Source organism: Phyllostomus discolor, chromosome 2, assembly GCF_004126475.2.
Source record: "Phyllostomus discolor isolate MPI-MPIP mPhyDis1 chromosome 2, mPhyDis1.pri.v3, whole genome shotgun sequence".
In the NCBI taxonomy this organism is placed as follows: domain Eukaryota; kingdom Metazoa; phylum Chordata; class Mammalia; order Chiroptera; family Phyllostomidae; genus Phyllostomus; species Phyllostomus discolor.
Window position 1 is genome coordinate 194,565,335 of NC_040904.2, and position 14,076 is coordinate 194,579,410.

A 14,076-nucleotide genomic window follows, 5' to 3' on the forward strand; every position below is an offset into this window, starting at 1 on the left:
TAGAATTATTCCTAGGGAAAGTGTCTGTTCTGGTTATGGTAGTCACGGGGCAATAAATTCTCCGTAATGTGAGAGAAGAAAAGGAAAGACAGACTGTATACTTCTATATACTTCCGTATACTTTTGTATACAGACAGACTGTAGACCAAAGCTCTGTATCTTTATTTGGCTTTTACTTAGAAACCAGAAATAAAATTAGAGGAAAGCCCTTGATATGCAGCCAATAATCATTACACCTTGATCTGTTTCACATTTTTTTCATTTACCTGAAAATTACTTAAATGAAATTTATAGGGGTGACATTGGTTCACAAAAACACACAGATTTCAAATATAGAACTCAACAAAACACCATCTGCACACTACATCATGCACCCATTGCCCTAAGAAAATCTCTTCCCATCCCTATTGCCCACCACCTTTGCCCACCTCCACCTATATCCAAAGAAACCTGAAATACCTAAGAATTTTTTACCTCTCAAATCCTAATTTTCTGTTAACTTTACTTTTGGTTCTTACTATTAGATGCTTCTTCTTTCTTTGCACCCACAACATGTGACATTGAAGATCTAGATCAAATTAAACAAAAATCACTTTTATTTGGTCCATGGGGTGGTAGGACTGTCCCAGAAACAGCACATCTGACTGATCTCACCAGCTGCACTGAGCCAACCATTGAGCCAGACCTGTGGGGTGGAGAAAAGAAAGCCACACATATTTTTTAAGTATAGATTTACTGTATCAGCTTTGTGGGAGGGGGGTGGGGTCAGAGTACCACCTGACATGAGAAAGCCTTGTATCTCATATAAGGAGATATGTAAGATTCAGCATCTAATTGGTGTTTGAAATCCAGAAAGTTTCCTTTTACATAGTCTCTGATGGCAAGGAAGATGTTAACCAGGGTTTCTATTGGCTGCTGGAAGATGGCGATGTCAGGCGATGGGACTATATAACCCCCTTCCTGCTGTAGGAGCCCCCATTAAGGATCAAGAGGGTTCCTTGTATGGTTTGAGAAAGTTGAGACTATTACCTGTTGACATGAGGGTCAAAACGACCATGAATGGACACTGCTTTCTCCAAGGACTTGCTTTTTTCCTCTTCAGTGTCCTAGCGAGTGCTCAAGGTAAGCGTAGCCTCACTTCTTAAAATCAGCAGTGGTACTGGATTAGCTCTAACAGTCTGGGGAGATGATCCCTGGGATTTTAAAGACAATGCCTCCCTATAGACCATTTAGTTTTCACGAAAAGTAATCTTTAGTGACAGTTGATGTTGATTTTTTTTCCTGTGGGGACTCTGCTTTTCAAGTTTAAATGGGTGATGTTGCAGAGATGTAAACCTTGTTCTCAGATTAACCCAAATCTGAGTTTCATGCCTTTCCAACACCTAAAGCTCAAATCACCTTCTGCAATGGACTATGGCTGAGGGTCTACCCAAAGCTGGGTCTCTGACCTGTCTTTCCTCTACTCTACATTATGTCTCTCTCAACCAGTATTTTGGTATTTTTGCTCTTTCAGCCAATAGATTGTGATTATGTGTAGATATGTGTACATGTGTTTGTTGGAAAGTGAGAGAAAGAGAAATGGGTGGGGGGAAGTTTGAAGAGTGTGTGAAGGTTAAATATGAAAGCAAGAATGTATCTGCCCAGGGAAATCAACATTTTATATAGGAATCCATAGAACTCACAGTCTCTATGCCAGACTGTTGGACTTGGTGGAGGAAGTGGTAGTGGTGGTGATGATACATGTGCATGTGCATATGATTAGGGCAGAGGTGGAAACCTCCCTGCCTATCAAGAAAGCTCTCCCAAATGAACTATAAGTATACTGCCAGATAACCTTACACCTGCAATCTAAGCCGGACTTTGATTTTTTTAATCTTCCCCACAAACCCACAGCTCTGATGTTTTTCTGCTCTACTGTAGTTTTTCCATAGCATTGGGTTCTTGGCAGAATTTTTCCTTCCTGTCTGTGATGTTTTCCTTTCCTAACTCTTGGATTGATGGTCCTCAAACCCCATTGTGCAACAGAGAAAAGTGATGCCAAATGTAGGTGATTGTGGGTGAATTAATATTAGCATTGAAGGCAGAAGGGGAATGGAGCCTCAGAGACTTCAGGATGTTCCTCTCTTGGTCAACCTTGCCCTGCCCCACTGGGGAACATGAGCTTGTTCTGTGACATCCTAAAAGATCTGCTAATTGAGAAGAATCCTGTGCTTATCAACGTCTTATGGAGAATTTTCTCTCTTGTAGTTCCCACAGATCCTACATTAAAACTGACCCCCTTTGGGCTCCTGATTCAAAATATCATGTGCGAGCTCCTAAAATGTGAATAATCTAGGCACGTGCCTGGAGAGCCGGCTCTTGTAGGTATGGACCTTGGTCTCTGGCTGCTTTTGCAATGCACCTCACCTCTCTATCCCTTCCCCTAACCCATCCTTCCTTTTATTTCAAGCCCCTCCAGTCAGAAGTCTTTGTTTCTCTTCTTTGGGAAATTCTACTCCTCCCACAGGAGTAAGAACTGTTTCTCACTCCTTTGTTATATTTCTTGAAATTTCTAGTTTCTTGGGTTTGGGCCATATGTTAATAGTGGTTAATTATTATTTTTGCCTATATTAATGGCTTGTCCCATTAGAGTCTCTTTAACTCAATAGTGTATGGTGCTTTGAAGTCTACTTTTTTGTGATATTGATATAGCTCCTCCACTTGACTTATGGTTAGTGTTTGCATAGTATATAAATACATTTTTTCATTTTACTTTCATCCTTTTGTTTGCCCTTGTATATAAGGTATCTTGCATATAATATTTACTTGAATTTTGCTGTTTTATCTATATTGACTTTTATCTGAAGTATGTAATCCATTTAGATTATATGCAATTACTGATAGTGTTGGGTTAGTGTTTACCATTTGCTTTTAATTTGTCCACCTGCTTTATATTCCTTTTTCTCTCTTATTTTTGCCTCTCTTTATATTAGACACATTTGTTATTATTCCAGATTTTTCTCTTTTTCTGATTTTCAGCAGCTTTAATAGGCATGGGGCTTTTCATGTATTTCTTACAGTTCTTTGAGCTTCTTGATATTGTGTGTTATACTTTCCATCCATTCTTTAAATTCTCAGCCATTATCTCTTCAGATATTCCTCCTGCATCACTCTTTGTCTCTGTCTCTGTGTGTGTCTCTCCATTCCTGATCCTCATCTTCCTGCTCTTCTCTTCTCTAAGTCACTAATTCTGTCTTAAGTTCTATCTAAACTTCTTTTAACCTATTCATTTAATTCTTAATTCTAGACATTTTATTTCCAGTTGGCATTGATATATTGATTTTTTACATATTTACAATTCTTTGTTTTATTTTTTCACCTTTTTACCTGTTTTTTCACTCTTTCCTCTTTTTTCAGGAGATGTACATTTTTTGATACACAGATCATAGTTAAAATCCTTATCTGCTAACACCATCATCTTTATCATATATGTGTTTGTCTCCTCTTTTTTTCCACTTTGTTCATTTGTCAAATGATCCCATCTCTTTACATGCCATATAAGTTTTTATTGAATGCTGTAAATTGTATATGAAAAAGATATGATACTCCAGATATAATTATCTAACACCCAAGAGGATTCATCTTCTGTTCTACTAGACAGGTGGGGGAGGGGTGCTGATCGTCCAAATGTCTAAATACAACCTAGAACTGAGCTGGAACAAGTCTGGATTGCAGTTTTTGTAACACTCAGTCTACCTCTGATTTTTACCTGTTTCTACAACATGGGCCTGCAGGGATTTCAGTTGAAAGCCTGCATGTTTTAGTAGCTTAGCACCCAAAAGAATGAGGGGATATCCACTCTGCTTTCCAAAATTTTTGATGTAGCTCATTGAATTCCTGCTTTTCACAAGTCCTATACTGGGCAAATATTTGAGGATGAAACCTGTTGTATGAGAGAGGCCTGCAAGCCTCCAATTTTGCCACTCCAGTACCAGGTAACCCCCAAAGTTATGCTGGCTTCGTTGTCCCAACAGGAGTCCTCTGCCTTGCCCAAGCCCCGATTCTGTGCTATTAACCCATGCACTGAATTGAAAAATTCCCAGAGAAAAAAAGGCTGTAGATCTTAGCTAATACTGAAATAATCTCCACTCTTTGGAATTTTAACATGTGTAGTCCATGCGGTATCCACCAATATCTAATACCTTTACTTTTTTTTTACATTTTTCAGCTTTTTTAGTTGTATCGAGTAGGACCATTCTTAATGGAAACAAAAGTTCTAACTTTTTGTCTCTACTCATCACTTACCTAAAGGAAACTGATGAACATTATTTTACTCATCTTTACATCCCTTTTTCATGTGTAAAAATTAGAGAAAAATAATACCGTATCTGACAAAATTGTCTGTTCAAGTACTTCCAGAGCAGGAATATAACCAGTTCCTGCTCTGTGCTCATTAGAAATACATAGTATTTTCCCCCAGAGAACAAATAACTCCATATTTTCAATAATAGCAATTCTTGACATGAAGATTAGTTTGGAGGAAAAGCAACATTCTAAGATTCACAGTGGAATGTCTGGCCAATGTCAATCAATATTATCTGACACCATCTGTAATGTAAGGGTGTTCAATCTACCCAAAGAGAAGTACATTTTTTTTAAACTAAGTATTCAGAGCTGGAGTCTGAAGCCTAAAATGTAAATGAAGTGTTCTGGAAGAAACCATGGCCTGTCTCATGGTCAGTTTTTCAGCTCTCGAATACTGTGTACCAAGAAGAACAATTCTGATTGGGATGGAATTGATGGCTGCTACCCAAGGCTTCTATGAGCTCACTCCAGCTCCTCACTCCCTTCTCTTTAATCTAATTCTTCTAGTTCTCAGGTCATTGACACCAAAGTGTGAAATAAGCCAGCAGTAAAAGACCAATACCATATGATCTCACCTATAAATGGAACTTAATCAACAAAACAAACAAATGAGCAAAACAGAACCAGAGGTTTGGAAATAAAGAACAAACTGACTGACAGGAAGGGAGGGAGGAGGGGAATAATGGGGGTGGGGGGAGAAGGGGAAGGGGCAAGAAAAGGAACACAAATAGAAGACTTATGGGCACAGACAATGGGACAGGATTGACTGCGGGAGTAGGGGAGGGAATGCATGGGGGGAGGGGGGAGGAATGGGGAAAAGGCAAGACAACTGAAAAGAAAAGAAAAAGAAAATTTTTTTTAATGAAATCCATCCAGCCCGTAGCGCACTACAGTGACTCTGAACCCATATTCTTGCTCAGGGTAGAAATTCTAACATTTCCTATATGTCTTTTACAGGTACTATGCAGAACTCTACAAATCAGAAGGTTAACTTGGATAGAACCCATGTAACACTTTTCTGAGACTACTCACTACATTATTTTCTACTTAATTTTTTCCTGGTTTGTTTGTTTTTTTTCTATTTTTTAGCTCTAATACTCTCTGATTACTGCTATAGGAAACCAGACCTGGGTGTGATCCTAGTGCAGCCTAACCACTCTGGTGAATTTGTCCCACAGGACCAGAAAACCTTTCTTTCTTTCCCTGTGTAAACTTTCCACTGGCCTCTCTCTCCTCAGACAGCACACAGCTCCTACTGGTGAACGGGGACAGTCGCTGTGCCGGCAGAGTGGAAATCCTTCACCAGGGCTCCTGGGGCACCATCTGTGATGACAGGTGGGACCTGAACGATGCCCATGTGGTGTGCAGAGAGCTGGGCTGTGGGGAAGCCCTCGATGCCACAGTCGCTGCTCACTTCGGGGCAGGATCAGGCCAGATCTGGCTGGATGAGGTGAACTGCACAGGAAAGGAGTCCCACCTGTGGAAGTGCCCTTCCAGGGGCTGGGGAAAGCACAACTGCTGGCACAAGGAGGATGCAGGGGTCATCTGCTCAGGTCTGCACTGTGCAATGTCAATTGTCTGTGGAGGAGATGGGGGCATTCAAGGATGGGAGTCTGAGCCCTGGGGTGGGGGTGGGGTTGTTGCTGAGAAGACCAGACGAGAAGGAAGCTTCCTTCCACAGTGTCTGTGCTGACAGCTAAGCTGTGGAGAAGCCTTCAAAGCCACTTCCTTCAGGGTAGGATTAGGACGGATCTGGCTGGAGAGTGTGAAGTGCACAGAAAAAGAGTCCCAGGTGTGGAAGTGCCCTTCCGGGATCGGGCGGCCACTTTATTGCAATCATGGGAGAATGAAGGAGACTTTGCTCAGGTATGATCAGTGCATTGTCCACCCGGTAAGTGAAGGGCAAGTCCCTAGGAAGCTGGTGTCTGATCACTGAGTCAGTAGATGGATAGGCTAGAGAATCTGAGAGATCTACGCATAATTTCCCAAGTGCACAAAACACTTGTGAATAATAGGATTCCTCTACTTTCTTCTTATTGTCTCAATTGCTATTCTTTCCTTCTTCGGTGACAAAATAGTTCATTCTAGTATTATCTCAATTAAAATCAATCTTCATTATTTTTTTAAATTTTACTTTTGTAAGAATGATTTTGTAAGTGATTTTGCAAATCACTGCACACATTTCCTTCATATAGTGAGCCACCCTATCAGAGGGAAGGTCAAAAATAAAGGTATACTTTCCTTGGTTGAATTGTTTCTGTATATGTAATGTGAAACACTGCTTTGCACTAAATTAGTAGGAGTAGAGCCACTGGGGATATCATTAAACAAATCAGAGAGGGATTTATGGATTTGTGCCAAATTGTAATTCTCTTCTGCAAATTCAAGCCTAAGTGTTTGTAGTCTTTTGCCAGTAGAGCCAGAAATCTGCATGAAATGCTCTGTGTCATAGGTTCTACATTGATAGTTTCATGAAAAGATTCTCTTTTTTTCTTTCAAAACATCTGTATAAACTCAAACATTGGGGGGACACTTGCACTGGCAAGTCAATGGTGAAGGTAATAAAGTATTCATTTGTATCTTTTATGTAAGAATTGTAAGGTTTTTACATGAGAGTTCAGTGCATTTGGGAACTTATTTGATAAGAATGGTACTAAGGAGACAAACAATTTTTGAAGAGGGTAGAAAAGTTTACAGTAGCTGTGGGTGGTGAGATTGACAATGGGATCTTCCAAAGGACACATATGGGGCTCTCTAGCAGCACAAAGAGCCCAGGGGTGGTGTAGAGAAGGCTGTGGGTAACTTCATGTGAATTCTGTGTGACTGGTTGTAGGGACTGAGAAGAATGAGTTGTAGGGTGGACTCAAGAGTGAGATAGGGAAAAGGTCAGAGTGATAGAAATACGACCCCAGAGGTGAAATTTTAAGTAACTTGCCTAAGGACACAGGATATCTATATAGCAGGACTCCAGACAGAGATATATCAGACCCTAATTTTCATTTAGCTTTGGGTGAGGTTGAATAATACAAATATCCCTCTGATGAGGCAGTTTCATTTTCTTTGTGCTGTCCAGGACTCTCATACACTTAGCAGAGGTCTTAATCCTGTGTACTCATGTTTATCCTCCACTAGGAATAAAGTCCTAAAAAGATAAGAACATTCCTTTATTGTGATTTCCATTCTTTTACTGTGATTTACCTATCAAACTTCCTGCAAACTCTACAAAGATGTTTGTATTTTGAATAAAACAACATGAAATAGACTCTTAATATTGTTTTCAAATACCTTTTTCCTATCTAAATATCAGACCTGTGCAGGGAGTTTAGAGATGCCTCATTTGAAGCCTCCCTTCTCTCTCCCTTTTCATCATTTGCCAATCAGAGACTCCATTTTTACCTATTTTTGGGCCTCCAAAGTCCCACTCTCCTTGCTCTTTGCTGCATCCTGATGGAAAATTCATGCCAACCACCTCTGGCTTTATAGGAGAATGCACAGCCTAAGAGCACAAGGCAAGTTTGGTCTTAAGAAGACACTTGGATCTTTGTGGGTCTCTGAGTGGCCAAATACCACAACAAATGGAGACATTTCCCACCTCTCAGACAAGGTGCTCTGTTTCAATCAGAATAGTAGGATCCTGGACTGATGGATGAGGAGCTGAGAGGGTACAGGCTTAGGTGAGGCTGACCATAAAAGGACTTCAGAGTTGGTGTGGATGCAGGCAGGACAGAGAAGACAAGGTCAGCAAGAGATGAAGTCATAAAAATGGGACCTAGATGAAAGGTGATGATACCCAACCTGGTCATCCTTGCTCTCTTGCTTCTCTAGATAAATATCAAGACAAAATAAAGTTGTAACGATGACAGGAAATTGTTACAAAATAGAGTTGTAACAATTTCCTCTGGCCAAAGGAACCCTAAGCACAAGCTGAGATATAGAACACTGGGGATCTCTCAGGCACAGGTGCAGAAAGAGTAGTTTCCGAAAGACCTTGCCCCCTGAGATCCCTCTTGTAACTCAGGTTGATGTCTCTGTAGCAAATATACTAAATTTGGAAAATGGAGAGAAGAGTAGAGGTGAATCACCCAGGAGAGTGGGCCATGATATGAATGCTTAGTGGTGGGTCTGAAGGGAGATGAGATGTTGTACTAACCTGGGATGTGGAGATGGTGTTGAGAGCATAAAACAGGCACAGAAGAGGCTAAGTCTGGAGCCAACGGTATTCCCTAATTCTGCAACCTTGAACAAGTCCGGCTTATGGTAAAACCTCCTCAGATTCTGTCTTCTCTGGCTTAAAATGAGAAAAGTGCCTGAGGATCCCCAGTATTATTTACAGCTTTTAAATTTTGTTGATCTTTAATCTTATCCCTGAAAGAGTCCATATTTTGCTTGGTGTGGGCCTGCATGGCCTCCTTCCTTTTTAATCAAAGTAAAGTTGTGTCCATATCTCTTCACATTTATGACTCAACGTGTGAGCATAGTTCACTACAGTGCAAGACACAGATTTCAGATTTTAGGAGTTTTTGTTACTTTCAACTTTTGCTATGTTGGTACTTTGGGGTTTCTGTAGTATTAGGTTTAACATACTAATTCTAAATTCAGTATTTCTTTTTTTTTAAAGATTTTATTTATTTATTTTTAGAGAGGGAAGGAAGGGAGGGAAAGAGAGAGAGAGAAACATCAATGTGCAGTTGCTGGGCATTATGGCCTGCAACCCAGGAATGTACCCTGGCTGGGAATCGAACCTGGGACACTTTGGTTCCCAGCCCGTGCTCAATCCACTGAGCTATGCCAGCCAGGGCTAAATTCAGTATTTCTTGATAAAACTAATTGCACCTCTGTCATTTCTCCTGCTTAGGCAGGTTTTTGGAAATGTGTCCTGATATTTTTCAGGTCAGGTCAGGAAGACCAGTTTCCAATGAAAGGGTAAAGAGCTGGACAGGAGCTCTCACTGTAAGCCTAGCTCCTACCCTGAAAATTTCACTCACTCTTTCTTCTCAAGTAAAGCCAGTCAGAAGTTCAGTGAGAATCTCCATGTCAGTCAGATCCTTCCTTCGCCCTCATTTGTACAGAAACTTCCCTTACCTTCCCATAAACATGTAAATAGCACAAAACCAGTGGAGATTGTACGTGGCAAGGCCAAATATTATTTTACTTCAAATGATAACATCTATGGAAGTACTGAATTATTAAAACTTCACTTCTCACTAGCAATACTGGTCTTACACAGATATTAAATTCTTCTTCCCAGTCACAGACCTATGAGAGGATTTGTAACATCACAGAAGTGAACAACTTTAGTCAATATGAAAATGTGGGGCCATGTTAGGTGACACACTGAGGAAATGAATTGTAGTATGGGAGCCCACAAATGAATCTATGTTACAATCAACTCTTTTTCAAAGGATATATATAATATAATATGATATAATATAATATAATATAATATATAATATATTGTATAAATATATCATAAAATTATATTATACACTATACATTATATATTATATTATATATTATATATTATATTATATTTATGTTTTTTTCTCAGTGCCTTATGGTTTGGTGGTAGATGGGAGGAGCACAGGATGATAAAATGTATTAAAAACTTGGTCCACAAATATTTTTCCCAAATATTTTTATCTTCTGACTATACTAAAGTTTTTGCAGTTTGGAAGTCTCCAAATTATACCGTTCTTGCTCTCTATTTCCATCCTCTCCCTCTCCTATTTCACAGCATGCTGGCTTCTTATCTCAAGAATCCAAGTAGGAGAGAGATACACAGTTAGCATATACATAGGATTAACATACCTGAATTATTCTTACTCCTTAGCATTTGCTAGCATTCCCCTGTCTGGGAAGAAAAACCCAGTATGAAGTGATCAACACACTTAGCTGTCTTACATATTTCCCCTGAGAACTCTCTCTCTCCCAAGTTCAGTGGCAAATCCTAGGGTTCAAGAAAGATGACTAGGACCACTCACTCCTATTCCTATGACTATCAGAGCTTTCTTAACATCCAAAGTCATCTTTAAACAAACTCCTTTCACAACAGATCATGTAAGAAATTTTTTGAATTTTTTTCATCAAAAATTTGGGGGAAAATAAAATATAAAATCATAAAAGTGGACTGGTTATATCTATATTTCCTCCCTTGAGCTATAAATCTGTCTACAATTTGGCATGCACTTATGCCAACTCTCATAATTTTCCCTATCCTCAGTCATTTCAAGGTTGGTTTTTGCTGGCGTAGCTCAGTGGATTGAGAGCAGACTTGGAACCAAAGTATCGCAGGTTCAATTCCCAGTCAGGGCACATGCCTGGTTGAAGGCCACAGCCCCCAGCAACCGCACATTGATGTTTATCTCTCTCTCTTTCTCCCTCCCTTCCCTCTCTAAAAATAAATAAATAAAATCTTTAAAACAAAACACTTTAACTTTAAAAAAAAAGATTGATTTTTGGCCTTGGCTGGTGTGGCTCAGTGGATTGGACACTGGCCTGCAAACCAAAGGGTCGCTGGTTCAATTCTCAGTCAGGGCACATGCCTGGGTTGCAGGCCAGGTCCCCTGCTAGAGGCAAACACAAATTGATGTTTTTCTGCCTCTCTTTCTCCTTCCCTTCCCCTCTGTATAAAAATTAAATAAAACCTTTAAGAAAAAAGACTGGCTTTTCAGATAAAGCTGCTCAGAATTCTAGCCCCAGAAATCTCAGGATAGCCTTCTAACCTTGTCTGGCTGATAGGCCTCAAGCTGCTGGAATTGCACTGTCTGGGAAGAAAATCCCCAGGACTTTTTTATACTATGGCTCAATTCAGTTATTCATACCTCTGCACCCAAGTATAAAAGCCCACTGCAGTGCAATTTCTTTTGGCTCTGTAATTACTAATCTACTAGGTAAGGAATTCTTGTTTCCAACCAACTTCAAAGTGTGCATTTCTCCTCAGAAACTTGTTTATGAAAATGCAATCCTGATAATAACTGTCACAATCCATTTCCTTGCCCCACCACCAAAGAAGTAAAACTTTCACACAATTGCCTATGGCGTGTTTCCAGTTGCCAAGCCAGGATCATGGACACTTCTCTGGGTTTGTTTGTTTTTTCTCTCAGGATTTGTGCGTCTGGCTGGAGGGGACAGCACCTGCTCAGGGCAAGTAGAAGTGCACTCTGGAAATAAATGGACTTCAGTGTCTGATGCAAACTTTACGTGGCCCACTGCCCAGGTCATCTGTGCAGAACTAGGTTGTGGCAAAGCAGCATCTGTCCTGGTGAATGTGCCTTTCAGAGAGTCAGGTGGACAGACGTGGGCTGAAGAGTTCCGGTGTAAAGGGCAGGAGCCTGTACTCCAGCTCTGCCCCAAAGTGCCCTGTCCAGGAGGTGCTTGCCAGCACAGTGGGGCTGTTCAAGTTGTCTGTTCAGGTGAGATGCACAGCAGGACTTGAACCTCCCTGCATACTCTGTTGGGGTAAGAAAAACATGAAGTTTTGATAAAATCCTGTTTTCTCCTACCAGCATACACAGAAGTGCGGCTCATGAAAAATGGCACCTCTCAGTGTGAGGGACAAGTGGAGATGAATATTTCTGGAGAATGGAGAATGCTCTGTGCCTCTCACTGGAACATGGCCAATGCCAATGTGGTCTGTCGTCAGCTCAGCTGTGGAGTTGCCATCTCTACCCCAAAAGGAGCCTACTTTGTGGGAGGAGGTGGTCAGATCTGGAAAGCCCAGTTTCACTGCTCAGGGACTGAGTCCTTCCTGTGGAATTGCCCTGTGACTGCCCTGGGCATTCCTGACTGTACCCATGGGAACACAGCCTCAGTGATCTGTTCAGGTAAGAGAAAGAGAAGGACTACCTGGTACTAAGGATGTTTCTTGAATGAAATGTCCCTAAGAGCAGACAGTGTGGAAAAGCTGCCTTCAAAGGTAACATATTTCAGAGAAATAAGAAATGTGGGTCTTCTAATTGTTCATTCATTTTTTTGGTCAAGGTAAGAAGTGTTAAGAGGAATAATGGTTTTCAAATAAACATTCTATTTAAGTATGATCACAGAGAATATATAAGTAATAAGCGTACACCTCAGTCATGTGCACCACCCCAGGATAATAGAGAGAACATTAAAAGCACCCAGGAAGTCAACTTCCCCTCCCACCATTCACTCTACCCTCCCTCCTCTCCAAACAAGACCACTTTGCAACTTCTACTACATAGAATATTATTGTCATTTTTTTAACTTTATATAAAATCATGAAATGTTTTTTGTGTGTGTCTAACTTCTTTGACTTCACATTATGTTTGGAATTCATTAATATTATTGCTTAAGCAGCATTTTATTCATTTTGATGCTATCAAATATTCCACTGAATGACCACATCATGTATTGATCAATGCAACTGATGGTAAATTTGAATTGTTTCCAAATCTTGATTATTACAAATATAATGCTATAAATGACCATGGCAGTGATTATTGGTACAGGTATGTATATTTATTTTGTATGTTTAATCCTTGGACTTTTATTTACTCTATTAATAGTATGGTGTTCTTCATTGAGCCAAGTTCTGTTCATGAATATAACTTATCAACTATTTCCTGTATATTTAGGGTTTCTCATATCCTTTTTAAGGGAACTTTGCCTACCTGGAGATCACAAAATATTCTCCAAGAGTAACTTATAAAGCTTAATTATTTTTCTTCTGCATATAATTGTACAATCCTTCTGGGGAGTTAATATCTATGTATAGTGTGAGGTAAGGGTCAAGTTTCACATTATTTAATGGATATCCAATTGACTCAGAATCTTATCCTGAAAAGACTCTTTTCCCTACTACAGTGGCACCTTTATCACACCCTTTATGCATGTCTGAGTCTTTTTCTAGTTTCTTTTTTGCTCCACTGTACCATTTGTCTAAACCTGTACCACTACCACACTTTCTTAGTCATTGTAACTCTATAGAAAGTCTAGCAAACCTCAAAGAAGTTACTTTATAATAACCTCTCTAACTTTGTTGCTTTTCTTGCTTGTGTTAGTCATTCTCAGTCTTTGGCATAGCTTATGAATTTTAGAATCAGCTTTATCATTTTTCATGCCCCCAAAAGTACGATGGCATTTTAATTGAGATAAGATTTATTCTACACATGAATTTGAAGATAATTAACCTTGAAAATATTGAGTCTCCAAACCATTTACATGGTATATCTCTCCATTCATTTAGATCTTTATTTTCTCTCAGAGGTTTTACACATCTTCCACTAGGTTTTCTCCTAGGCATTTTATGTTTCTGATGTTCTTAGTATTTCATTTTTTAAAATATATTTTATTGATTATGCTATTATAGTTGTCCTATTTTTTTCTCCTCTTAATTCTCCTCCACCCTGTACCCCTACTCCCACCATCATTCCCCCACCTTAGTTCATGTCCATGGGTTGTACATAAAAGTTCTTTGGCTTCTCCATTTGCCATACTATTCTTAAGCTCCCCCTGTCTACTTTCTACCTACAATTTATGCTTCTCATTCCCTGGACCTTTCCCACATTCTCCCTCTTCCCCATCCTCGCTGATAACCCTCCTTGTCATCTCTATTTCTGTAAATCTGTGCTGTTCTAGTTGTTTGCTTAGTTCATTTTTGTTTTTGTTTTCTTAGGTCTGGTTGTTGATAATTGTGAGTTTGTTGTCATTTTGCTGTTCATGTTTTTGATCGTCTTCTTTTTCTTTGATAAGAACCTTTAACATTTCATCTAA

General features: G+C 39.7%; 1 protein-coding gene across 1 annotated transcript in view; it reads left to right on the top strand.

Moving 5' to 3' along the window:
- The window catches only part of LOC114513903, a 364,074-nt gene that overhangs the window by 63,673 nt on the left and 286,325 nt on the right, over positions 1–14,076 (top strand). Inside the window, 3 exon segments of the mRNA XM_036016964.1 lie at positions 5,583–5,897; positions 11,448–11,756; positions 11,850–12,167. Of these exon segments, the coding sequence (XP_035872857.1) occupies positions 5,583–5,897; positions 11,448–11,756; positions 11,850–12,167 (942 nt within the window).